Source organism: Phalaenopsis equestris, unplaced genomic scaffold (assembly GCF_001263595.1).
Source record: "Phalaenopsis equestris unplaced genomic scaffold, ASM126359v1 Scaffold000810, whole genome shotgun sequence".
Taxonomy (NCBI): Eukaryota; Viridiplantae; Streptophyta; class Magnoliopsida; order Asparagales; family Orchidaceae; genus Phalaenopsis; species Phalaenopsis equestris.
Window position 1 is genome coordinate 159,318 of NW_018165250.1, and position 27,113 is coordinate 186,430.

At 35.3% G+C, this 27,113-nt stretch overlaps 1 protein-coding gene across 2 annotated transcripts in view; it reads left to right on the forward strand.

Moving 5' to 3' along the window:
• Positions 1-27,113, forward strand: part of LOC110031419 (DExH-box ATP-dependent RNA helicase DExH7, chloroplastic) — a gene marked incomplete at its 3' end in the record, with an annotated part of 94,359 nt that overhangs the window by 59,450 nt on the left and 7,796 nt on the right. For both annotated transcript variants that reach the window (XM_020734601.1, XM_020734602.1), the window contains 7 exon segments: positions 11,828-11,917; positions 12,043-12,099; positions 12,260-12,343; positions 16,925-17,023; positions 17,106-17,246; positions 17,445-17,515; positions 18,677-18,746. In XM_020734601.1, the coding sequence (XP_020590260.1) occupies positions 11,828-11,917; positions 12,043-12,099; positions 12,260-12,343; positions 16,925-17,023; positions 17,106-17,246; positions 17,445-17,515; positions 18,677-18,746 (612 nt within the window).

The window sequence follows — 27,113 nt, forward strand, 5'->3', positions numbered from 1 at the left end:
TTCTAGAATATCCTTATTTATTCTTGATGTATCTGGAAAGTTTATGTAATAACTGCAAGCTCTAAATAAATAAATAAATAAATAATAATAAACAAAATATAAATAAAATAAAAATAAATAAATATAGTTTGAATTGGTGTTAATGGTTCGATGAATCGTCATGACAGTTTCATTTCGTCTTTAAGAGTCGAAGAATGGATTCCTTTGTTTGTAACAAGACTGAGAGAGCAAGAAAGGAAGGAGGACAAGGCGTGTTGGCTTTATGCTAGAGGAGGCATCATTGCCACGGAATTTCTTTCGAAGCCAAAAGTGGAAGAGGAGGACAAGGCGTGTTGGCTTTATGCTAGAGGAGGCATCATTGAATAAGTCGAAGGTGATAATGTTGAATAATGACTCGCACGTGTGAGTCGTGCGACAAGGACTTACCATAGGGTGTGATCGGCAAACTTCCGAGTAGAAGCTACAATGTAAAGCTTGGCTATCATCCTTTTCGTGCTTTAGTGTGCCAGAAGAAGTTGTCGTGCTCGAAGGAGAAGAGGAGTGGAGGCGAAGGATTACGGGTTTCTTGGTGATTCGAGTAGAGGAGAAGTAGATGGATTCTCGCAATTGAGCGGAGCCAAGCCTACCCTCGCGTGTAGTGGAAGAGGAGGAAGAAGCAGCACGTACGAGAAAGAACTAAACCGAAGGGGAGAGAAGTGGTGCCCTAGTCGATCGAAGCTAGAAAGAAGAGAGGAAGGAGCTCTTGCGCGTGTTAGGGCTTTAGTATGTTAATTTATGAATTTAATACATATGTTTAAATTATTAAATGTTAATAATATGGTTAATTAAATCAGGAATCAAACCATACAAGGTTCAAACTAGAAGAAGAATGAGAAAAGCTTAATGTGAGATTGGGCTTTAGTATGTTAATTTATGAATTTAATACATATGTTTAAATTATTAAATGTTAATAGTGCATTAATCAAATTAGGATTAAAACTATGCAAGTTTCAAATTGGAAGAAAAACCTTGTGTGCAAAGAAGCAAACAGAGCCTTTTAATGTAAAGGTTTGTTGGTTATTATTCTAATTTAGGTAATTATTTAATTAAAATAAAATTTGAGTTAAAAGTAATGCTATGATTTGAGTTAAGCATTTATTGAGGTGTGCAGAAGAAGTGAATCAAGAAGACAACGTTGTGATTGAGGTGAGCACTTATGCTCTTACATGATAGTATCATTTCTGTGTCTCTTTCGAACTAGTTGTATGAATTTTTATTAATATTTGATTAATGAAATTGATGCTTCTATTCTTAAATTTTAACTGTTAGTTTGATGTAAATACTTGTAGTCTCACATTATGAAATATTTTATACATTATAGTATTAAATATTACTTATTGAGTAAAAAAAAACACCTATTGAGTGATATGAAATTATGAATAATATAAATTGCACGGATTGATTATGTGTACGCTTGGCAATGATGAAACTACCATTTTATGGTATTAGCGGGGAATGCTAAGATATCCATGCATGTAAATGAAATAATATTTTTATATTGAAGTACTTTAACTGATACAATTTTTAGTCGGTGCTCCTTTTATGGTTGTACATATATAACATGTTATAAACATATTATCGATATAGTAAAAAACTTTGAATGTTATGAAATATTGTGAGTGATTTAATAATTGGAAGTTTAAACAAATGAACAATCAAATAATAGTTAATAAAATAAAATAAGTAAATAAATAGGTGCTAGTTAGAGGAGGCACACCCCTCACTTGAAACTTATTGCACGGTTCTTTCGCACTTCCCCTCATTCGCGCTAGAGAATGAGGGGAAGGTGGTGCCCTTGCTAATCGTTCGAGGAGAAGGAAGAAGAGAGGAAGTAGAAGAAAGCAACGATAGTGAAGGAGAGGAGGGAGTTTAAGAGGAGTCGTCATGTGTATCCCTTTTACTTTATTTGACGCCGAGGAGTTGAACCTCACATGCCGAAAGAAGGAAACAGAGGGGGCGACGCCGAGTGCTTGCGGTGTCGGGTTGAGATGCGACCGAAGGCAAAGGAGAGTCGAGGTTGGTGCGTGCGTAGGGCTGTATCCAAAAGTAATGTGAGTTAAATTGTTTAATTAAGTTATTTGGTAAATGTTATGAAAATATATGTGAGTTTGTGTCTATTTAAAATGTTGATAGAATGCTTAGTGGAGTCAGTATTGAAGCTATTAATTCCCGAATTAGAGGGAGATAAGGGTGACACAAACTTACTGTACGAGGGAAGAAGAAGAATTGTGGGCGTGAAGTGGACAACCGAAACTCTAATTTGCATGGTCGATGATAATGATGAGTTGGGGTTTTATGATGTTAATTATTTGAATTGAAATAATTACTTACTAACCACTAATACTAGTTTTAACTTAATCATATATTAAGGAAAAAAGATTTGATACTAAATCAAATAAAATTGTAAGTGAGAAAGATGTATCGTGAGCACATGGAAGCAAATCAAATCTTTTAAGGTAAGGATTTATATACTTATTAATATGTGTAATTTTTAATTATATGTCATTAGATATATTTTAAGTTTTCATGAGTACAAATAGTGATAAGATTTGAAAAAATTGTTGATTCAAATAGGTATTTGATAGAAATCATTTAAATAACTTAACTATATTTAAGTCTTTCTTTGAGGAATGTGATTCTTATATACATATGCATCTTTAATTGATTTAGTTGTTAGCTAAATGAAGTAAAGTGATGGGATATGATTTTGCAGATGCCTATTAAGGCAATGACGAGTAAACATTTTCTTGAATGTTTTAAATTAAAGGTTTACTAATGAATAAATGCATTATTGATTCATATATCTGTTTTTTTAATTTGATGCATATTGTGAATGAAAAAATTATTAAAATGAACGAAGTAAAAATTGAAAAAGGAAAATGGTGATTTTAATGACATTAAATGAAACCAGTTAAAAAAATGAAATGTAAAGGCTCCTAACAATTAGACTTACGTACAGTTGGTATTGACAGAGGATGTGATATAGCCGTACATGATAGGAGAAATGGAAATGGTAAAGATGTATCTTTAGGTGTAAATTTTTTAGGATACCTACGTGTACAATTTTGAGGATACCTTTGGGTATGACGGTAATGCTGATATGATTTCTAAAGATGTTAAAAAAGGTAAATACTTAAATTGAAATAAGTAGGGTTAAATTTAAAACGAAAGCTTACATTTTGAATAAGTAGTAAACTACATTTCTCATTGTCATTCAAGCACAATATTTATGAATTTATTTCATATTATGATTATAATTGCTCACTAAGTCGTAACAACTTACTATTGAATTTAATGTTTTTTTAAGGGAAGAAAACATATATTGATGTCTGATAGAAGAGTTTTAGTTTACAAGGGAAGGACTACAACTGATATGTATCTTTTGATGACGTGAGTGTAGTTTCTTTTTATACTATATTCTTCAAGGCAGTGATACAATTATATGTTAATTTGAGATGTCTAATATATTTTAAGATTTTAATTGCATACTAAGTCGTGAAAATTTATTGTTTAATTTAGTGTTTTATTTCAAGAAAAGAAAAACAGTATGTTTATTTGTCTGAATGAAGATTTTTAGTTTAAATGAGGACTACAATTAATATGTATCATGTTATGATTTGATTGTAGTTTAAAGCAGTTTATCCTGAAACGCGGTTCGCATGTCGACCGCGGGGGTCTGCCAGCAGCCTGCTTTTAGTGTAAAAAACTCAAACGCGGTAGACAATGTTTTCAAAAATGTACAAACCAAACAGTTAGGCGACATTTTAAAAAACGTCGCCGCACTTATAAGTTACCCCAAACGGGCCCTTAGTTTAAATGAGGACTGCTATTAATATGTATCATGTTATGATTTGATTGTAGTTTTTTTTGCATTGTATTCTTCGAGATAGTGATATACAGTTCTATGTTGGTTTGAGATGTCTGTATTGTACTTTATGGATTCTTAGTGGTTCCTTTATGTATTGGAAGTTTTTGAAAATGTGTGGAAAGCATTTTAATGGCTTATTTGGGACAATTTTTTGTCTATTTTGTTTCTCAAACTGTCACCATATTTCTGTTTGGGGAATTACTTTTTTGCTGCTTTCTAAAAATTTGTGATAAAAATCTTTTTTTTTTCAATTTGAACTGTTAAGAGTATGGTGGATGCTAGAAAGTTATGGTCTGACTTTTTGAAAATAAAATTATTATCGAATAACGACTATTGCTTTTTCATTATCAGTTTTTTTTTTGCAACAATTTCAATGCTGCTCCTTCAAACAACTACATCTAACCTAAACTGACCTTAAATGTTAATATCATCTAATCATGATTTTTGTATTGGTTAATTCTAAGCTGTAGTGCTGGGTCTTAACAAAAGCATTATCCGAGAAATTAGGTTGGTTCATTATCAAAAAATAGCAATTAATTTGATTTTAACTCATAAGTAGTATTAATGATGGGTTAAATTTTGTCGAATTATAATATTTCTTATGTTATTTAAGAAATATGGATAATTGAGGGAAGAAGTTAGAAATGTAGTAAAAATTGATGCATGTCCATAAATTCCTCTGAACACATTTTTAATGAGATAATGATGTATTGACTCCGATGATTAAGAACTCTCAGTCTTGGGTCAGTTTTTTGAGGGAGGTCAAATGGACAACTACTTGAAACTATTTTAGGATATGAGACCATCTCGATTTTCTGGAGGAGGAAGTCTAGTGGATGCTAAGGGTTGGTTGCTGTGAGTAGAAAAGTTTTTTTATTGGTTATCTTGCCCACCATAGAGAAGGGTTACATTGGTCTTTTTTTGTTTTTGAGGGAGAAGCAGAGAAATGATGGCGAGGTTAGCTGCAGGAGAAATTTGAGGGTACAATCAACCACATGATACATTAGATACTGGTTTGTACCACTGTCAGGTAGGAGATAGATACATGACAAATTTATCCAGTTGGTACATGGTGATCGCTCGATAATGCAATACAAGGCATACTTCACTATGAGCTGAAGGATATGATTAAAAAGCCACTAATTGCTCTTCAGATCAATGATTATTCTGTTTTGGTGCAGAGGGCTAGAAGGATTGAGCTGGATTTATAAGTTACTTAATAGATGGGGGACTTTCAAAAGAGGAGAAATTATGAAGGATCTAGGTATCCTAATGGCTTTTACGACAGTTATTCCTTCTAGTTAGGAAGTAACAGCTCTAAGAATGTAAGATCCAACAATGCTGACACCTAGTTTGAAGCATGTAAGTGTGAGATGTGTGGGAGGTCTCACAAGTGTGAGTGTCTTTCTGGATCTAACCTTTGTTTTTGGCGCCATCAATCAGGACATGTAGCGAGGAATTGTCCGCTCCAGTAGATCTTAGAGGTAGTTTTGTACTATCTCAGAGGAGCTTTGAAAATGCGAGGGAAACTGAATCTTCATAATCAGTGCCAAGTCCTTGGTCAGATTCAGTAGAGTGTCCTACTTAAGGCTTATGCACTTTCACAGCAGGAAGCTAAGGACTCCCCTGACGTTATCACATCTATGTTTCATATTTAAGTATTTTAACTAAGTGCATTTTTAATCATAATATAATTAATGTCATGTCATGCATAACACAATATAAGGACTTAAATTTATTAATAAGTTAGCCTTAATTGTTCACTGCACTGGTTTTAATAATAGGTATCGTATATTTTCAGAATAAACCAATAAGGTTTAAGTTTGATTCATGAGCATCACTTTCTTTTATAGCAGATGAGTGATGCAATTGAATATCATCTTAATGCGTATGATATTGTCAGTTAGAATGTCAAATGATACTTTTACAGAGGTTAATTATATAAGGTGAAGTTAATGATTGGTAAAAAGCATTTTGATGCACAATTGATTGTGTTCCTTTTGGTAGAATTTGAGGTAAATTTAGGAATTTTGGTTTAAAAAGAATCACAATTGATTGTAATTAAAAAGATTGTTAAAATGAATATACCCGAGGCATAAGTTAAATTTTGTGTTGATAGAGGATTGACATTCATGATACTTATTTGAAAGCTTTCGAGTTTTTGACTTGTGGAAATCAAGGTTTTCTTGCTCAGGTATTCGATATCTTTAAGTAAAGTCTTTGTGTGATATCTATTGGTAAGAAATATCCATAAGTTTTTCCTTATGATTTTTTAAGTGTACCACCCGTGCAATAAGTTGATTTCAGTATTGAGCTCTTGTCAAGTTCTGAGCTTATATTCAAGGCACTATACAGAATGACAGTTAAAGAGTTATAAGAGTTGAAGAGTTAATTATAGGAATTTTTAGACCAAGGGTTCATTGGATCTAACACCTCACTTTAGGGAGCTCCAGTATTATTCATGAAGAAGTATGGGAGTTTCAAGACATGTATTGATTATAGGAGTTGAGTAAGCTCATAGTTAAAAACAAATATCTAATGCCGAGGATTGATGACTTCTTTGATCAGTTGGAAGGGGTTTCTATATTTTTAAAGATCGATTTAAGGTCAGACAATCACTAATTGAGCATTAAAGAGGAAGATATAACGAAGACAACTCTCAAGGGAAGATATGAGCACTATAAATTTGTGGTGATGCCATTTTGACTGAATGATGCTCTAGCAGCTTTTATGGACTTGAGGAAAGGACCATTTTTTTTAATTTTGTGATTGTTTTTATAGTTGATATCCATTTGTATTCGAGGGATGAAAGTAGTCATATAGATCATTTACATGTTGTTTAACGAGTTTTGAAATTGAATACACTATATGCCAAATTTTTTAAATGTGATTTTTGGCTTAAAAGTGGGACTTTACTTGGGCATAACATCAGTGGAGATGACATATTGGTGGATCAAAATAAGATCATGGCGATTGTAAATTAGCCAAGACCAACTACTGCTACTGATGTAAGTAGTTTTCTAGGTCTAGCTGGTTATTAAAAGAGATTTGTAGGGGCTTTCATAGATTGCTATGTAATTATCGAGATCGAATCAGAAGACAGTGAAGTTTGAGTGATTAGATCATTGAGAGAAGGTTTTCCAAAAACTAAAGACTTGTTTAATGTCTGCTTCAGTATTGACTATTTCTTCATGTTCAGATGGGATTCAAATTTTTGTTGTTGTATCATTGAAGTGTTTGAGCTGTGTAGATATGCAATATGAAAATATAATTGCCCATGCTTCAAGGTAATTGAAGAATCGTGGAAGAAATTATCTCACAGATGATTTAGACCTTGTAGCAGTTGTGTTTGCACTTAAGATGTTGAGGCACTATCTCTATGAAGTTAGATGCGAGTTATTTACTGATCATCAGAGTTTGAAGTACATCTTTACTCAGTGTGAGCTGAACTGGAGGCAAAGCAAAAATTTCGAGTCTATTAAAGACTATGTTTTGGATATTCAGTACCATCCAAGAAAGGCAAATGTGTTTGTGTGCTGAGTAGGAAGACTTCAGGCAATTTTAACTGTTTATTTACTTCAAAGGATCAGTTACCTAAAGATTTGGAAAAGCAGAAGCTATCTGTAATAAATTATAATGATGATATTATGGTCAATTAACCACTATGAAAGATAGAATCGAGGATTCATTAATCAGAGATAACAGTGTTCAGAAAATTCTGGAGCATATTAAGCAGACAATTTGGAGAAGTATGTGTTAGATCGAGATGGCTTGTTGAATTATATAGGCATGATTTATGTTCCAGAGGCATATTTCTTTTACTATGCTATTCACAAAGGGATTATTAAATGTGTCATGATTTCAAGGAAACATTTTGGTGGTTAGGATTGAAGAGTGGCAGAATTCATGGCTAATTGTCATGCATTTCAATTAGTAGAGGCAGAACATCAGCATTCTGGAGGTCAGTTGTAGCCTTTACTAATTCTAGTGAAAATAAGAGGAGATTGCTATGGACTTTTGATTGGGTTGCCTAGATCACGTCAGGGTGGTAATGCTGAGTAATTTTTGACAGATTCACTAAGTCTGTATATTTCATGCCCACCAGACAGACATATCCAGTTGAAAAGTTAGTCAAGTTATAAAGCTGCATGGAGTGCCAAAGTGTGTCTCTGATAGAGATGATTGATTTATTTACAGATTATGGAAGAAAATTTAGGAGGCTTTAGGCACCAAATTAACTTTTTGTGAAACATTTCGCCCTCTGACGGATAGCCAGTCAAAAAGGACTGATCGGATTTTGTAGGATCTACTAAGATTGTGTCATTGACTTTGGTGGAGTATAGGAATCACATATACCTTTAGTAGAACTCTCTTACAATAACAACTATCAGGCTATGATAAAAATCACATATTCGCGTCATTCTCTTGTGGTTGAGAGAGCTTTGACCTCATTTGTCGAAGCTTTTGGTTCCTTGTAGCTCGGAGTTCAATCTGCGATGTTTAAGGTAGTTGAGATATTGTAGTCCCATGATTAGTTGATCTTATATGCGTTGTGATTCAATTTGCTGAGGATCCTAAATGGTCTATCTACTTTGGGCTTAATCTTTCCAAACACTCCCATTAAAAACTTTTCTTTCTTCAGCTGGATCCACAATAGGTCCCCTTTTACAGAAGTTACATTTTCCCTAGTCTTGTTGGCCTGTGTTTGGTATTTGCAATTTTGCTTGGCGATCTACATTCTCTCCTCTTCCTGTAACTTCTGAATCTCTTGCACCCGTTCTGCAAGATCCTCACTAATCTCTGATGTCAGCAAGAGTGGTACCAAGTCAAGTGGGAGGGAAAGGCTATTTAATAAGTTTTTACGGGAGGGAAAAGGGAAGGGAGCTCATTGGATGAAATTTAAAAAATTATCTATCTCCAAAAATAATATGGCTGGGTTTTAGGAGTTTCAACCATACCATGGAAGGTAACTACTATAAACTATGGATTAAGCGGAGATCCAAAAAAGGTTTGTGGGCTAATTTTATGGAGATTAGGTATTTTAAAGCCTCTTACCCTTATGTAAACCAAAACCGGTGGATTCTATTGTTTGGAAAGAGCTTCTGAAAAGTTAAACATAAAGCAGAAGAGTTTATTATATGGGAGCTTGGGGAAGGAAAAATGAACTTCTAGTATGATGATTGGTCTTTACTTGGACCTCTTTGGCATACCTATCAGGATATTCATAATAAGAATTTGATGATTGTTGATAATTGGGATGGTAATTGCTGGGATTTAAACAAGCTCAAGAATATCCTCAATGAGGATTTGGTCAGGGATGTTTCTAATATCCATATTGATAACACTAAAGTTGATGAGTTGAGAGTGTTAAAAAAAAAGAGTTTGAGTAAAGCTATTGCTTGTAAGCTTTTCGAGAATAATAGTAATGAGAAGGGTGATATAATATGGAATGCTATGCTTAAAACTAGCATTTTTTCTTTTTTTGGCTTGGAGACTCCATCTCAAATTTCTTCCCACTGATGATATTATGAAACTTAAAGGATTAAGGATTCCCTTTGTTTGTCTACTATGTAGAAAAGAGGAGGAATCTTTGTCTCATATTTTTTGGTGCTCTGAGTATTCGAAAGTTATATGGAGGAAGTTGGCTAGCCAATCAAATATTTTTATTCCTATTAATGGGTATCTTTCCCTTAGCCAATGTTTAGATAATTGGGAAGAGTAGATTAATGGTATTCATTTAATTAGCATGATCCCTTATATTTTTTGTTGGCTTATTTGGACGGAGCAGAACGGCAGGAAACATATGGATGTGCAGTACTCAAGTAATAGAGTGTTGGTTAACATATCTTCCTATATGAATAAAGTTATGTTGTACATAAAGAAGGATGTGGAGGATTCTCATGGGAAGGATATCTTAGTTCATATGCCTTAATCAGGTTAGTGGAGCTGGAAATTATTCAATGCTAAGATGTGGAAATGCTAGTGTTCGGCTGTTTAGTTGGGTAAAACCGACTGTTCCATACGTTAAGGCTAATCTTGATGACTGCATTAAAATATATAAAGCTGCTGCGGGTGGTGTCTTGAGTGATTGGAATGGTAAATGCTTAATATTTTTGTCGGCTACCTGTTTTTCAATTTATGGCTTTTATTCTGAAATGATGGCTGTGTTGCTTTGTCTAATGATTGCAAAGAAATTGGAGACGAGGCTTTTGCAAATTGAAACAGATTCTTTGATGACTTTTCAAGTCACAATATGGTGGAGAATTGTCCTTGGGAGTGTCATATACTGTGGCGTAGAATAAAACAGCTGTTACCTGGACGTTGTATAAAGTGGAACAAATGCCACAGAGAAGTAAATAGATTTGTGGATTTTCTAGGAAAATATGGGGTGGAAGCAGATGGGATGTGTATTGGGACTACTTCGCTAGCTCTTGCTAGGCTCATTCATGGTGATAATAAGCATATAACTTTTATCAGATATAGTTGAAGTATTATTTTTCTATTTTGTTTATTTGATTTGGGTGAGTTGTACTTCTCGATGGAGGATCCATAGGTTTTATTTTTGCAGAATTGTATTTTGGGTTTACTTGGAAACTCCTGCCGATCTATGTAACACTTTTTTATATTAATAAAATTCTCTATGGGTTCGCTGAAAAAAAAAAAAAGATCTTTATAAGCTAGTAGAGTCAATAAGGCCTAAGGTGACAAAATGGAGACTTCAAGTACACCAATTGCTACAAGACATACAGACTGTTCTACCCGAATGATCATCTTGAATCGATCGTGCTATCAAAATGCTCTCAATCTCAAAGAAAAGATATTGAACTTGAATCCTTATACGAATGAGAAGCTAGAAAAATTTTACAAGAAAAGAAAAAATTTATAAGTAAATTTTATGGTTTAAAGATGATAGCAAATATTCATTCATCATTCATAATAGTTTATCGATTCTGACAAATTTAAGAGTATAACACTTTTTCTACTCCCATACAATTTTGCTACCCAATGGCATCACTAAAATAAATGGTTATGATTGTGCCATTTGGCTTGGTGGTTTGACTGAATGTCACAATTAGTGCCTGTAAATTTTCAACGCTATTTGACTTAGTGGTTTGACTGAATGTCACAATTAGTGCATGTGAATTTTCTAATGGTCAAATTCTTTTGATTGGTGAACCCTAGGGTGCACTTGATATAGCATGAACGGCCATATTAAATAAGTCGACTTAAAGTTACCCTCTTGGGTATATATTTATTTCAAGTTTCCAAGTTCTCTTGTGACAACATGACCTTTGGCTGCCATTCATAATTCCTTGGTCATGTTGGGTTGACTAGCTCGTTTAATTATGTGGACCACGATAACCTGAAATGAAGAAACAGAAGGATCTTAATTGGGTCTGTCATTAGCACCTCTCTCCAAATCTGCTTTTAGTTAAAAGATGATAAATTATCATTGTTTAAAACTAAAATTATTTATATTATATTCCAAGAACTTACTACTTTATGATTAGCTTTAATTGAAATTTTTCTCTCAATTTTGAAATGGATAATTAACCATGCATGCTTGCACTTATAGGGAACTTGGACTCATATCATTAGTTCTTATTTTATGGGAGTGAAATCTATAGATTGTCTCTTATCTAAATCTAATGTCTTTTGAAATTTGACTGGGAACAATAAACACTTTCGAAATAAGCTGGTGTGACTCTTGAAAGTCCTAAATACTCGCATGCATGAAACTCGTATTGTTTGTTGCAAGCATTCTTGTGTTTTCATTTGGCAATATACCTTTATGATAAGTTATTTCGAGGAAAATGTTTTTTTTCATCTTTATTAGTTTACAGAAGTTTTTGTAACATTGATATCTTTTTGATGATAATTGTTTTAGTAGTTGTTAATTCTGTTGTGAAACTTATTAAGGTACCAGAAATGCTTCGAATGCCGCTTTCTGATTTGTGTCTGCAGATCAAATATCTTTCTTTAGGGAATATAAAGTCTTTCCTTTCAGAGGTCTGTTGATTTGTTTTACTTCATTTTGATTGTCTTTAATTTTGGAATGTTTCCTTTTAAGGGTTTTTCTCTTCATTATTTAGCAATAACATATTTTGTGAATTCCTTCTCATTTATTTTGTCAGGCAATTGAACCGCCGGGTGAAGTGGCTATCTCTTCAGCGATTGAACTGTTATATAAGGTATTTTTTTTTCTTTACTTTATAAACCTGTTATATAAATTATGACAATGAATGTGCTAAAAAATGTGCACTCCAGTTTTCCATTTCTTTTTATCATTATTCATGTTAATTAGATATTTTGTGAAAGTTGATAATCTTTTCTGTTTACTTGATTTGTCAGGTTGGAGCCTTTGAAGAATGTGAGAAATTGTCACCTCTTGGTTATCATTTGGCCAAACTTCCTGTTGATGTCCGTATTGGAAAGGTATAGTCTATCTGTTGTTTCAAGCGAAACAAACTTATGTTGAATTAAAAAATATCTTTTTGTAAGATTCTTATATGATTTCTTTTGACCTATGATTGCATTAATATTTTCTAATTATTGATGAATCCTTGCACATAATTATATGAATGCCAACATTGAACTGGCACTGACGATACATACAATTTGGCTATTTATTTGATGTGATTAGCATATTTATGAAATATTTGCTTGCATGCAATCATATAATGTGGTTTATGCATATGATTTATGATTTGCTTATGATGAATTCTTGTTATAGGAATTATGACTTCAGGAATGTCACAAGTGTGGTGTTAGACAGACTATTATATGAATGCTTGCAAGTACAGATGATAGGGAATGATGAAATTCTCGACTCTTGGCATTGAATGGGGACTAACTCCGAGAACTTTTGGTATTAGAAAGGGACGAAAAGTAGGGAACCTTTGTTATTAGGGTTATTGATAATTGCTATATCGAGAGGAGCCCAACTTTTATTAATAACTAATTTGCTTTTAGATTGGGTGACGATCAATGACATGAAATAGCTCAATACTTTTATAACTTGTATAATTATATGTGACATTCTTATGATTGCAGTGATTGACTATCAATTTTTTATGAATATGCTTATGATTTCTTATGAACGATGAAACACATATATATACGCTGTAATATAATGATTAGATAAGGTTTATTTTACTTGGGTTCTAAGTTCTCTATAGAGTCAAGCCCCTATAGTTAATTACATCTTAAATGACCGGGGTCACGTAAGAAAACTCTCTATTAAGATCAATGGTTCTGCCTTCACGATTAAAGAGAGGGAAGTCTAGGGCTTGAAGAGTTGTGTGGGCGTGAGTTTGTGTGTGTGTTTGTGTGGTGTGAGAGAGAGAGGCAAGTGCTAGTAGATTTTCTTCAAGGATTGTAAGAGGAGAGAGAAGGTGAGAGATTTCTTCCTCATTACATTTCTAGGAGAGAATTGAGAGTGCTTGTAAGGAGAGAAAAACTTGAAGAGAACTTCTAGGGATTTACTTGGGAAAGATTGTGAGATAAGTTGTTTTTTATTTTTTTTGTTTTGTAAACTTATTTTTATTAATGAAATTCGTGTTTTATCGTATCCTTCTCATGAATTCTGAGTAGTTTTTTTTATTCTTCTTCCTACAATGAGATTTGGTTTTGTGAAGAATTAATTTTGTTTTATACGGTTTTAAATGTTAAAAATTTGTGATGATTTGAACCCAGATCTTCCAGATCTTCATTTACTGATTTGAACCCAGATCTTCATTTACTTTTCAATTTGGCCAATTAAAATGTTAAAATGTGTTGAGAAATATATGTTCTGAAAGGACTATGATTTCTATAACATGGGAAGAACCAAATTTGATTTCATGGGAGAGTATGTCATCCATGAAATTGATTGCAAATAAATAGGAAAATATACTTTGTTGGACTCAGAATTGGAGATTTTAAGGTGACAGATTAAAATCCCCAATTTGGTCCAGTTGATTGGAAACTGATGCGAGATTATTAGCCCTCAGGTGAGGGAGTAGTGGGAGCCTCTAGAGTGGCAATCAGTATTCTCCCAATCAAACCACAGAATTAGAGATAAAACTCTGGATTAATCAAAGTTATTTATGTACTAGGAAGAGGGTAAAGAATAAGATTGCTCCTATTTGACACAAAATAATTTTTATATATTTTCAAATGATTTTAATTACTTCACTAACCATGCACTCATTGTAAAGGAAAAAGATGCTTTCTTAAATTTGAACTTTTCGTCACAAAACTTTGTTTAGTCTTAGTAAATTTAATTTTGAAGTTTAGAAATTAGTTTAGTAAATATAGTTCTTTTACTTATATTTCTCTTAGCAATCATTAAACCCGTTTTAAATTATCTTTTTTACTTTAATTTTTATAGTTTGAATATCGTGATTTAAGTTATTATCATTAGAATTCTCATCTTCTAAACTACGACTTCATAGTAGTAGGCTAGAATTAGCCTAAGAGATTTCTTATTGCGCTTCTCTGTGGGATCGATACTGGGGTTTTTAAAGAAAGCCCTATATTACTTGAAGCGATACATGGACTTGCGTAGACTTGCGTAGTGGACTTGCGTAGAACCACTAGTGTGTGAACTATTTTATATATTTTCTAAACATTTTGAATTTACACATTAACTACTTAATATAATTTGGGTCAAGTTTTTTGCCATGTTTTTGAAAGCTAATTTACTGCATAATTTCGGCACTGGTCAAGTTTTTGACACTGTTACCAAGAATTTAAATTGACATAAAACACACATAAAAACAACACACACTAGATGCACATCAGTTCTCTAACAACTTCTCTTGTTATAGTTGTTGCACCTTTTGGCCATGTCTGTACATTTGATTTTCATGAGCAAAGGGTTGCGTTGGCTGGGGAAGATTTCAATTGGCTTGGAATCTTTATTACTGTTTCAGTTAGGAATATTTAGTTAGAAGGCTTCCTTGATGAATTTTGCAGAGTTGCGAACTCAATGCTTTCTGATCTCTAACATATTAAATATGTTAAAATATGATGGTGTTCTTTGCTCTTTCTCTCCATAAATAAAGCAAACAAAGCGCTCTTGTGAATTTTTTAGCAGCTGACCCTTCTCTGGAGTCTTTTCTTAATGCAGGCCTACCTCCAGAGTTTTTTTTTTGCAGTAGACCCTTCTCCGGAGCTTCTTGTTTGTATGAGACCCCCCTCAAGAACTTTTTCTTGAATCAGACCCTTCGAATTCTTTTCTGCATCAGGCTCTCCTCCGGAGCTTTTCTGCATCAGACTTTCCTCCAGAGCTTTTCTACAGCAGACCCTCCTCCAAAGCTTTTCCTGCAGCAGACCTTCCTCTAGAGCCCTATCTTGTATCAGGCCCTCCAGAATCTTTCCTGTAGCAAACCCTCATCCGTAGTTTCACTGCAGTAGGCTTTCCTCCAGAGTTGCTCCTGCAACAGGTTCTCCACCGAAATTCTTCTTGCAGCAGGCTCTCGTCTGGAGCCTTTTCCTGCATTAGGCGCTCCGAAACTTTTTCCTGCATCAAACCCTTTTCTAAAATCTATCTTGCAGCAGACTCTCGTTCAGAGCTTTTTTTTGCAAAAGGCCCTCCTTCGAAGTCTTTTCTTGATTAGGCTCTCTTGCGGAGCTTTTCCTACAGCAAGGCCTATCTCTGGAGTTTTTCCATACCCTACAGTTTTTTTTGTTAGTTTTCCACTTCCCTGCAAACTCTCCTGCAACATTACCTGCAAGAACATTCTACCTATCTACATACATTGCAAGAACTACAGTCAAAGATAACTGCAGTGAACTAGAAGTCGATTTTTCCTACAGATTGTCTATAGCTTTACAAACTCCCCTACAGTATTGCCTGTAGGAGACTTCCGCCTTCCTGCAGAAATTGCAGGAACTCCAGTCAAAGGCAACCGTAATCAACTATAAGTTAGCTTTTCCTACACGTTCTTTACATCCCTGCTAACTTCTCTGCATCATTACCTGTAGGAGCATTTCACTTACCTACAAATACTATAAGAATTGCAGTCATAGGCAACCACATTACGGGATAAACAATTCAAGTTCTACTTCACAGGATCTTCATCGCTCATTGTTTGATGTTTTCAAATCCAAGTTGAACATATTTTTAAACCATATTTTAACTTGAGGGTGAGTGTTAGAAATTATGTTAGGAAATAGTTTATTTCTATTAGCAGTTATGAGGATTAGGTTTATTTCCTATTATAAATTTATTTTCTTTCCTATTTTAGGTTTATTTTCTTAAATTGGATTTATTTTTTTTTTCTATTTTATGTTGTTTCTTTTATCTCTAAGTAATTAATATGAATTGATTAATTGGAGATATTAGGTGTTTTATATTTCTTTTTATGCTATTTTCTTGTTATTATCTTTCCTATTCTAGGATTTATGTATGGTTTATTTTATCAATAAAAACATTCCACTCTATTCTGAATTTCAACGCTAATCAAGGAAAAGGAGATCCTAAAGTGGTTGGGCTACCCTTGGTGGTTGGATTGCTGAGCCAGCCAAAAGAAACTTAACCGATTCTCCTGGAGGCTTCTCTGTCTATTTAGAATAGACGAGGAACAGCTTCCTCATTGGAAGTGGGAAGCAGTTCCAGCAGCAACATATTTACCCTTTAATTACATATCGACGGGGTTTTTCTTTTGTTATCGAAGGATTTCATTCTTCTAGAATCTTTAAAACTTGCAGATTGCATTTCAAATTAAAACAAGACTTAAAAATGAAATGAAAACAAAGGAAAATAAAAGGATAGATTGCTCAGTAGTGTTTATAGTGAGTAGAAAGTGTTATACACCTGGCTATAATTACCAATTTTTGAACATCTTTTTTGAAAGTTTCCTCTGCTTTTTTAGCTTTTTGATGCCACCAGCCATAACATATTTGAGTTATTATGATTGAATGTATTTTCTGAAATTTGTTCTACTTTTTTGGTTTTTAGATATTGATTGAATTTTACGTACAGTAGTCTTTGACACTTATTTTTTATCTTAAAATTTATCCTTTTTGCAGATGATGGTATATGGTGCGATTTTTGGTTGTTTATCACCAATTCTTTCAATTATAGCCTTTTTGAGCCACAAATCTCCATTTCTCAATCCCAAGGACGAGGTTTATTAGCTTGCACTACAAAAACATTTTTACTTGGCTAAAAGCTTAAGGCTTATTATGTTTTATGGCATTTCAATTGCAGAAGCACAATGTCATGAGCGCTAAATCAACTTTGCTGATTGACGACCTTAATGGTGGCACTACTGCTGATCAAAGCAACAAGCAATCAGATCATCTATTATTGGTTGTTGCCTACAACAGATGGGCGAGGATTCTACATGAGGTTATGAGCACTTGTGTTCATTCTGTCTTCTTGTGTTACACATTATCAAAAGGCCATTAAAATTTTGTTAGACTGTTCAAATTTCGAGCATTACATATCAACCTCATGCAGAAGGATGAAAATTAATTTTTCTTTGTACTTCCTTGAGTGGCATATCCCTTTCTAAATATTCAAAACTTTTCATTAATAATTTTGCAGAAAGGGCCAAGTGCTGCTTATCGGTTTTGTCATTCATTCTTTTTGAACAGTTCAGTCATGTATACCATAAGGTTAGACTTATTCATTTTTTCTTTCTTTTTCTTTTCTTCTTCCAAAAGTATTCTTTGGATAAAGTTATCTTTTTATCCTATCAGTTTGTGAGATCTATATAATAAGGTTGAATACAGGATAAATAAATTTATTGAATATGAAATTTATGAATATTAATCAATATTGTTAGCTAATTATGTGATATCTTGATGTGAGAACTTTAAATATTTTGGATCTATTAAATAAAGAATAAGGATATTTTGAAGATATAATATAGAGTCAAAGCGGATTGGCAAGGATGGAGCAGTGCCTTAAGAGTACTATACCGATGATGAATATTATGGAGGTTTAAAGGAATATTTTACAGAAGTAATGTTGGGTCAGACGTGTTTTATGATTTGAATTATTGGCCAGGAAGAAGTCACAAAAACCATACTAAGTGTGCTATAGATCTTAAGATAGATGCGTGACAAAGCTGTAAGGCTAAATTGATAAATGATTATATTAGGGCATTATGAAGATAACACTTTTGATGAGAAAATTATTGGAAATAGAGTTGGTTGATACGTGTACGTGGAGCTAAGAATAAAAGATGAACTGAAATGATTGCCAGATAAAATTAATAGAAAAGAAAAATGTGGTGGACCAAAACTAACATGGATTGAAATTATGCAAGAAGTTCAATTCATAAAAAAAAAATTAACACCTTAAGCAGCATGTAACATGAATTAATGGATACCTAGGATTTATAAAGCTGACCCTAAACAATTTTTAAGGTTAATGATGAGTTGTTCGCCATACCATTTACTTAATATGTTTTTTTTATCCATCTATGCCTATATGTACATGGCATCTATCTATTGTCTTCTAGATGGTCTTGAAATTTAAACTTTGATTAGCTGCTGAGTTTTTGGAGGATCATGTGTTTTTGTAAGTGTGCGCATGCATACTTGAAACAAACATGCTACATCTCATACATGCATATGTTTGCACAAAGAAAGTTGCGGAGGTATGCCGTAATGCAATAGAAGATCCATGCCATGAGTGAATGCAGGAATATCTGAATTATTTAATTCATGTCAATGGAAATTTAATAATTGCATAATATTGTTATTAAGAATAGATGTGATATCTGCTTCATTTTTTTTCTTCTATTTTTTCAACACGTTATAACATGACAGAGACATGCGCATACAATTTGGCAGTTTGTTAGCTGATATTGGACTAATCAATCTCCCAAAAAATTTCAAGGTATTGGTTCTTCGATAAACTCTTCTGGCCATGCTGTAGTATTTCCTCTTTTAATAAATGTTGATTTTTTTATTGTTTTTCTTTGTTGTTGTAGTTCAATTTTAGTTTTAAAGCCATTCACAACTATTAGTAATTTGCAGAATTTACAAATTCTATTATGGGGCCCAGAATCTTACTCCTAAGTTTTAGTGTTGTTGAACATCCACAGTTTGGCATTGGTAATCAACATTATTTCATATATATATATATATATATATATATAACAATAAACTTTTGAGCATCAAAATTATTCGCCCAACCATCATATTAATAAAGGTATCTTAGCAAATTAACTTATATCATTTATTATCAATAATATTCAACAAAAGAATAGAAAGCAACTTTTGTACATTATGAATTAATATATATATATATACATATATATATATTGGGTCATACCTAGCTTTTTGCGCACTTTGATGGCTTTGATTTTTTTTTTCTTGATCATATATGTACCTTTCCTTTTTCGTTTTGGTATTGTACTGTGTAGGTTGGGTACTTTCTTTTGGGCCCACTTATAGAACCTATCTGTATCTTTTTCTCTTTAACATATTAGCCCTTAGGTTTATATATATATATATATATATATTATAAACACCCAAGGGCTAATTTTATTGAAATTGAAAAGATACATAGATGTTCTATGGGAGGCCCCAAAACTATGGGAGGACCCAAAAAAAAGTGCCCTACTTATATGATATATCAGACACTAGCATTCTAAAATAATGAAACATAGATAAAATACAAAAAAATAAAACTTGCAGGAAATAAGCTGCTAGGCACGAGCCTGCTTGGTCTTGCCTTTGCTTCTGTTTCTAGCAGCGGAGACAACTAACAAATTGCTGAGTGTCGTTCTATTACCCGAAGTTACTAAAGTATTATCTTTTAAATTCCCAAGCTAGGGTGTGCCTCCATTCTTCTTTTTCTTTCTAGATGTGTATACCTGGCATTCCTCATCTGAGGATTGACTCATCTGATTAGTCTGGTTAACAGATTGTTGGGCATGTAGGAGAGAATGAGCCCCGAGCTCCTGATTAGCAGTAACAATATTCTGATTCTGAAGAGATGATGTCTCTTCAACACCTGATGCATCTTGGGGATGTGGAGCTTCAATAATATCCTGATTATCGGACCAAAGTAAACCATCTGCCAATATATCAGTCGGAAGATGAGAGACAGTATTGTCTCTGGTAGTGGGAGGGGAAGGTGACATCGTGCTAACCAGTGTTTCAATAGTCTGTGGAATGCACTCAAGAGCGGAGGAGAGACAGGTATGAGGTGGGGCAGATCCAGAAGCCTTTTTATTTGAAGGTTTTAAATTCGGATGCAACTGATAACATTGAGGAGAATGTCAAAACATACGACAGTGGGTACAATAAAGTGGTATCTGTTCAAGTTTTGTTTGCTGCTAAAATCTCTGATGTTGTGTGCCAATTCATATTTCTCCGGAAAAGATAAAGTAATATCCCTTTCTATCAAAATTCTGGCTTCTAAAGGCCGAGTCAGGTTCACTATAGGCGTGTCAGCTTTGAGGGGTTTACCGTATACCATCGCTAAAGTGAAAAGAAGCTCTTGATCAAAAAGTTGGATCTTCAAACCTGGGAAGTGCAGCCAAACAGGAATGGTAGGAGGTTCAGTACGAGAGTCAAAATCCACCATCCATTTTAAAACCTTCATCACCTTGTTTTCTATTCGAATAGCTCTTCTCGCAAACAAATGGTGTAGCCTTCGTCATTTGATAATTGAATAAGAATGTGGCGACCATCCAATTTATCGATTTACCAACCCTCTTCCAGCTTCATTTGTTGAAAGTCCTTTCGAATTATCTCCAGTTTAGGGTTTCCATAAAGAAATTTACCTACTAAGAACAGTTGGCAGGGCGCAGCTAGGGTAGAGATATCTGCCTTAGTGAGAAAGATTGCAAGTTTGTCGTTTTTACAGGAAGCTTTTTTGAGAAATCCGATTTCAGTCCCAAGAGCAAAATTGTCGTGGTATCGTTGCGAAAACATATTCAAAAGAGGGGCGGAGACGGGGTTATCACTTGCGAGGGCGGCGGCGTAGGAACGTCCTGAAGCTATTTCTTCAGCAAGCTGTCGATCGACACAGACAGGCGCAGACACAGGCAGCCGCGAACTCTGTCAAGCGGTCGACAACGCTGGCGGAAGGCGAGTGGAAACGAATCGCTAGGTGACACAGATGATGGCGCTGCGACGCGTGGAAGAAGACGCAACAGGAGTTGCATCTTCTCCGCCGCAATCGACGACGCCAACGCAAGAACGCGTGATAGAGTGGAGATCGGAGCAGCAACGACAATCGAAACGCTAGGGTTCTCCATGGGGCGGAACCCTAGCAGAGCGGCGGGGCGACGACATTCCTGTATATATATATATGTATATATATATATTACATCTATGTTTGACGTGGTTACATTACATCTGATATAAACTAAAAAATATGTCAGACTTTTGGAGGACCTAAACTAAAATGGAAAAGAATGACGATTGAGTCTGAGCAAATTACGAGCTTTGTTACCCTTTGTGGCATAATTGTATGGAAACAAATGTTTGTGGGAGAGTCCTTAGTAAATCGACAATAATTGTCTGCAGTTTGTTTGTAGCATTTGTTATTCTACTGATCGATGACTCTCAGTACCATGGGTTTTTTATTATTCCTTTTAAATAGGCGTTGCACATACAACTTTTGCTCCAGTCATGCCTATATCAAAGAAGTTTTACAAACCACGAACTTTGGCAGAACCTATAAACTACATGGCCCTCTACCGTTTTTGTAGGTTACATTAGCCAAATACATTCCTTTTCATTGAAATGATTATGAAACATCCAATTAGATGATTTGGTAAGGGTATATATATATATATATATCTATATATATATCTATATATATATATATATATATATAATATATTTTTTTAGTGTACTAAGATGTATATATGTATATATATATTGAAAAGCCCAAGGGCTGATTTTATTGGAATAGAGAAGATACATGAAAGTTGTATGAGAGGGCCCAGTAGAGGCACCCTACCTATACTATACCATGTACAGTAATATCCCAACTAAAAGATACATATAGACTCAAAAAAATTAAAATTTACAGAAAACAAGTAGCTAGGGACGAGCCAGTTTAGTCCTGCCTCTTCTTCTAGTTTTAGGAGCGGAGTCAGATAACAAAATTTGAAGTGTCGTGTCATTGCCGGAGTAACCAAAGTATCATCCATTAAGTTTTTAAGTTGGAGTGTGCCCCCAGCCTTCTTCTTCCGTCGAGAAGTATAAACTTGTCATTCTTCATCAAAATACTGGCTCATGTGATCCTCGATCTGATTAGATGTTAGAACTGCAGTAGAAGGAAGGACAGTCGTTGCTACAATGATAGGTTCCAGTGTATGTGAAGTGTGAATTGTCACCTCTGCATCTGATGCTTCCTGAATCGGAGCTGCGGGGCTATCCTGATTTTCGGTCTGAACATTATCCGTTGTAGTATGGTCGGGAGAAGGGTTCTTAGGGGCAGACACTAACTCCTGTATTGTGGTGATTCCCTCCTCAGGTTGGCTGTCATCAAGTTTGTTGGGAGCGCATTCAGACACGTGGGGTGTATTACCAATTTGTTCTTACTTTTGACTATTAGTTCTCAACTGTGGGTGCAATCTAAAATATTTCTCCAGCGGGTGTACAAACATCTTGCATTGCTTACAGTTGTAAGGTTTTTGTTTCATAATGATTTTTTGCCAATAACAATTGTGAGCAGAGCCAAGCCACACTTCTTCTACATCTGGTAGTGTAATATCTCTTTTAATCAAAATCCTTGCAGTAGAGGGCTTTGAGAAATGAACTGTGGATAAGTCTACCTGTAAAGGTTTTCCGAAGATAGTCCCAATTGCATATAAGATATGTATGTTAAAGAAATGAAACTTAAGTTCAGGTAATGAGAACTAGATAGGCGCAACTGGGATCAAAATTAGGGTGAGCAATTTTGTATGTTTGCCCTCTATTGTAATGATTTTTTTTTTTGAGAAAATTGTTGTGTAATTCTCTTCTATACTCAGCTGTATCATAACATGTTTTCTATCGAAATGACCCACCTGTCAGGCCCCACCTAGTTTGAAGTCTTCAAAAACCTTCCTAGTAATTTCCATCTTTGGGCAACCTAATTGGAACTTTCCAACTAGTTATTTGTATTTCTCGCACAAGTTGAAATTTCAGCATCCGAGAAGAATATCGCTGGTTTGCCTGCCTTTTTCTGTACTTTCTTGATGAGATTGCAATCTCTATGTTCTACAACAGAATCATGATACAAATGCGGGAATATCAGACTATCTGCGAGGTAGAAATGAGAGCTACATTTGTGAACTACTGTAGCATATGAAGGTTTGACAAGGTTATCACCGACGAGGGCGACAATATAGGAAATCGCTGAGGCCATTAGCATGCTTCACACAAGAACTGTAGGAGATAGGGCAGTGCAACGGACGACAACAGAAAGCATCTCAAAACTGTAATAGGGAGCAGTTTCGGGAATGCATAGCCAACAGAGGCCAAGCCGAGGACGGTTCTGTCGAGATGGAATGAGGAAGATGAATCAGCCTAAAGACGGAGCCAAAATCGTCGTGCGGGCTTGCAAGCAAAACGACGGAGCGTAAGGAGTCATATCAGGAACGAAGACGATGCCGTGCGAGCCTGGGAGCAAAAGGGGTCGTCGTCGACTCGAACCGACGTCGAATATGGAATGATAGCAGGGATTTTCAACGTTAGAAATCACCATGATGAAACACTAGTAGAGCCCTCGTCGCTGCCATATGTATGTATAAAGAGTGCGCGTACCATGGTCTGTTTGTAGAGCAATCTCTCTGAAGGTCCTAAGTTCCCTTAGGTCACGAGTTCAAACCCTCTCGTGTGTTGGGTGTGGTACTCGAATATTTAGCAAACTTGAGGATGTTTAGGGCTCGTCTAATAGCCTTTGACCATTTAGGGCTCGTCTAATAGCCTTTGACCATTTAGGGCTCGTCTAATAGCCTTTGACCATTTAGGGCTCGTCTAATAGCCTTTGACCATTTATATATATATATATATATATTGATTGATGCAAACCCAACGGCTGGTTTTTTTGAAATAGAAAAGATACAAAAATGTTGTATGAGATGACCCAATAGAGGCGCCTTACCTATACGATACCAAGTTCAGTAATATCCCAACAAAAAGATATAGATAAACTAAAAAAAAGATTTAAAATATGCAGAAAACAAACAAGTAGCTAGGGATGAGCCAGTTTAGTCATGTCTCTTCCTCTAGTTTTAGGAGCAAAGCCAGATAACAAAGTTTGAATTGTCGTGTCATTATCAGGAGTAACCAAAGTATCATCCATTAAGTTTCCAAGTTGGAGTGTGCCTCCAACCTTCTTCCATTGAGAAGTGTAAATCTGTCATTCTTTATCTGAAGGCTGACTTATGTGATTCTTGGTCTGATTAGATATTAGAACCGTAGTAGAAGGAAAAGACATTCGTTGTCACAACGATAAGTTTCAGTGTATGTGAAGTGTGAATTTTCATCTCTGCACCTAATGCTTCCTGAATAGGAGCTGCAGGGTTATCCTAATTTTTCGGTCCGAACATTATCCCTTATAGTATAGTCAGAAGAAGGGTTCCGAGGGGCAGACACAAAGTCCTATCTTGTAGTGATTCCCTCCTCAGGTTGACTGTTATCAGGTTTGCTGGGAGCACGTTTAGGCACGTGGGGTGCACTAACAACATGGAGATGGGTTCCGAGGGGCAGACACAAAGTCCTGTCTTGTAGTGATTCCCTCCTCAGGTTGACTATTATCAGGTTTGCTGGGAACACGTTCAGGCACGTGGAGTGCACTAACAATATGTTCCTGCCTTTACTATTAGTTCTGAACTGTGGGTTCAATCTGAAACATTTCTCTTACGGGTATCCAAACATTTTGTAGTGCTTGCAGTAGTAAGCTTTTTGTTCTATAATAATTTTTTGCTAATAACCAATGTGAGTAGAGCCAAGTCAAACTTCTTCTACATTTGGTAGTGTAATATCTCTTTCAATCAAGATCCTAGCAATAGAGGGCCTTGAGAAATGAATTGTAGGTATGTCTATCTGCAAAAATCTTTCAAGGATAGTCCCAATTGCATATAAGATAGGTCCAAGGCAAAGAATTGAAGCTTAAGTTAATTGAAGCTTAAGTTCAGGTAATGAGAACCAGATTGGTGAAAACGAGGGTTCTTGATTGGGTTCAAAATGAGGGGTCCTTTTGAGCAATTCCATATGATTGCCCTTATTGTGATAAATTTTTTGAGAAAATCCTTGTGTAATCTTCTTCTATGCTCAACTGTATTATAACATGTCTTCCATCGAAAAGACCCATCTATCAAGCCCCAATTAATTTGGAATGTTAAAAAACCTTTCTGATAATCTTCATCTTAGTTCGACTTGATTGGAACTTTACAATTAGTGTAAATTTGTATTTTCCTGTACTATTTGAAATTTCAGTGTCCGAGAAGAATATTGCTGGTTTGCCTGTCTTTTTCTCTACTTTTTTGATGAGATTGCAATCTCCATATCCTGTAGCAAAATAATGGTACATCTGCGGGATCATCGGACTATCTGCGAGCTGGAAAAAAGGAGCTGCGTTTGTGAACCACTGTAGCATCGGAGGTTTTGGCGTAGTTATCACCGACGAGGGCGGCGGTGTAGGAAAGCCCTGAGGCCATTAGCGAGCCTCAGCTGGCGAAGCTTGTTGATTGCCGCTCAATAACATTGTTGTCTTGGTGTTTGCGGAATTCCGAGCTACTTGGGAAGGTTAGCGTCGCGGACCCAAACTGAAGCTGTCAGGGTGGGACACTATGCAGACTCGAACGCTAGACGTCGTCATCGAACGCGAACGCGTCATCCTCGCAGACTCGAACGCTTCGTCGTCGAAAATGTGTGACGCAGACGAAACTGTCAGCATCAAAGAGGACGCGAGCCGAGGAAGCAGAAAGTGAAGAACGGAATGTAAAGTTTACGACAGAGACGAGGTATCCTTCGTGCGACAAAGTCATTGGCGAGGGAAATCACCATTCAAATAGCAGAGTATATATATATATATATATATATATATATGACTAATATATCAGATATATTGTATGAGAGGGCCCAAGCATGATATTCTACTCACACGGTAAACACCACTTGCAAATGGTTCCAAAAAAAGAAAATTCTGAAAGATAAATGAGAGCCGAAAAAACCAGAAGTGTTAAAACAAGTAGTATTAGGTAGCTAGAGAGCAACCCAATTTTGTCCTGCCTCTCCCTCTAGTTCTAGGAAAGGAGCCAACTAACAAATTGGTAAGATGAGTGTCATTGTCAGTAGTAACCAATGTGTCGTCCAATAAGTTTCTGAGCTTGAGTCGGCTCCATTCTTCTTCCTCCTGGAATAGACCTGTCATTCCTCATCCGAAGACTGACTCATCTGATCAATGAATTGGTCTAAAGTGTGTCGGACATGTATATATTGTTGAATATTGGAAGCAGTTACTTGTTGTACCAGTTGATCTTTTATTGGATCAAAGGAGCACTCTCGTGTGTCTTGACATGTATGTGAGTCTTCTTCGATAACAATGAGTGGTTTAGACATGTTTGGATCAGTACTTGTAGCATGGGGAGATGTTTCATGGGACTCCAAAGCATCATGCTCCAACTAGCAACTGGAATAGAGTGTTCAAAAACAGGAGCATCCAGGGGTAGAATGACTTGGGTATGTTCTTCATCAAGAACAACGTCAGTCAGATGAGCAGAGGTATATGCAGTGTTTGAAAGAGAGTCGAGTTGCACCTTCTCAGCAGGGATGGTATGTGGCAAAGACGTCTACCCCAATTCAGTATAAATAAATTTTTGAACAGGTTGCTGATCTTTTGCTATATCCGACCTTAGATGAGGATGCAAACGATAACAAATAGTAGAACTGTGACCAAACATACTACAATGAGAGCAATAATGAGAGAGTGATTTTAACATTTTGCTAATACCCGTTGTGATTGGTTTCAATCCATACCTCATATGGAGCTGGTTGGGTGATATATCTCTCAACTAACACACAAGCCAGAGAGGGTCTGGTGACAACAAACATAGGACTATTAATCTTGAGACACTTATCGTAAGCAGTTGCTAAGCAGTAGAAAATTTCCAAGTTGAACAGGTGTAGTTTTAACCCCGGAAACTTTATCTAAACAGGAATGATATAAGACTTTGCTTTTGGATCAAATCGACAGTCCATTTCAAGATTTTTATAGAACGGTTGTCAATCTTAATTACCTTACAAGAAA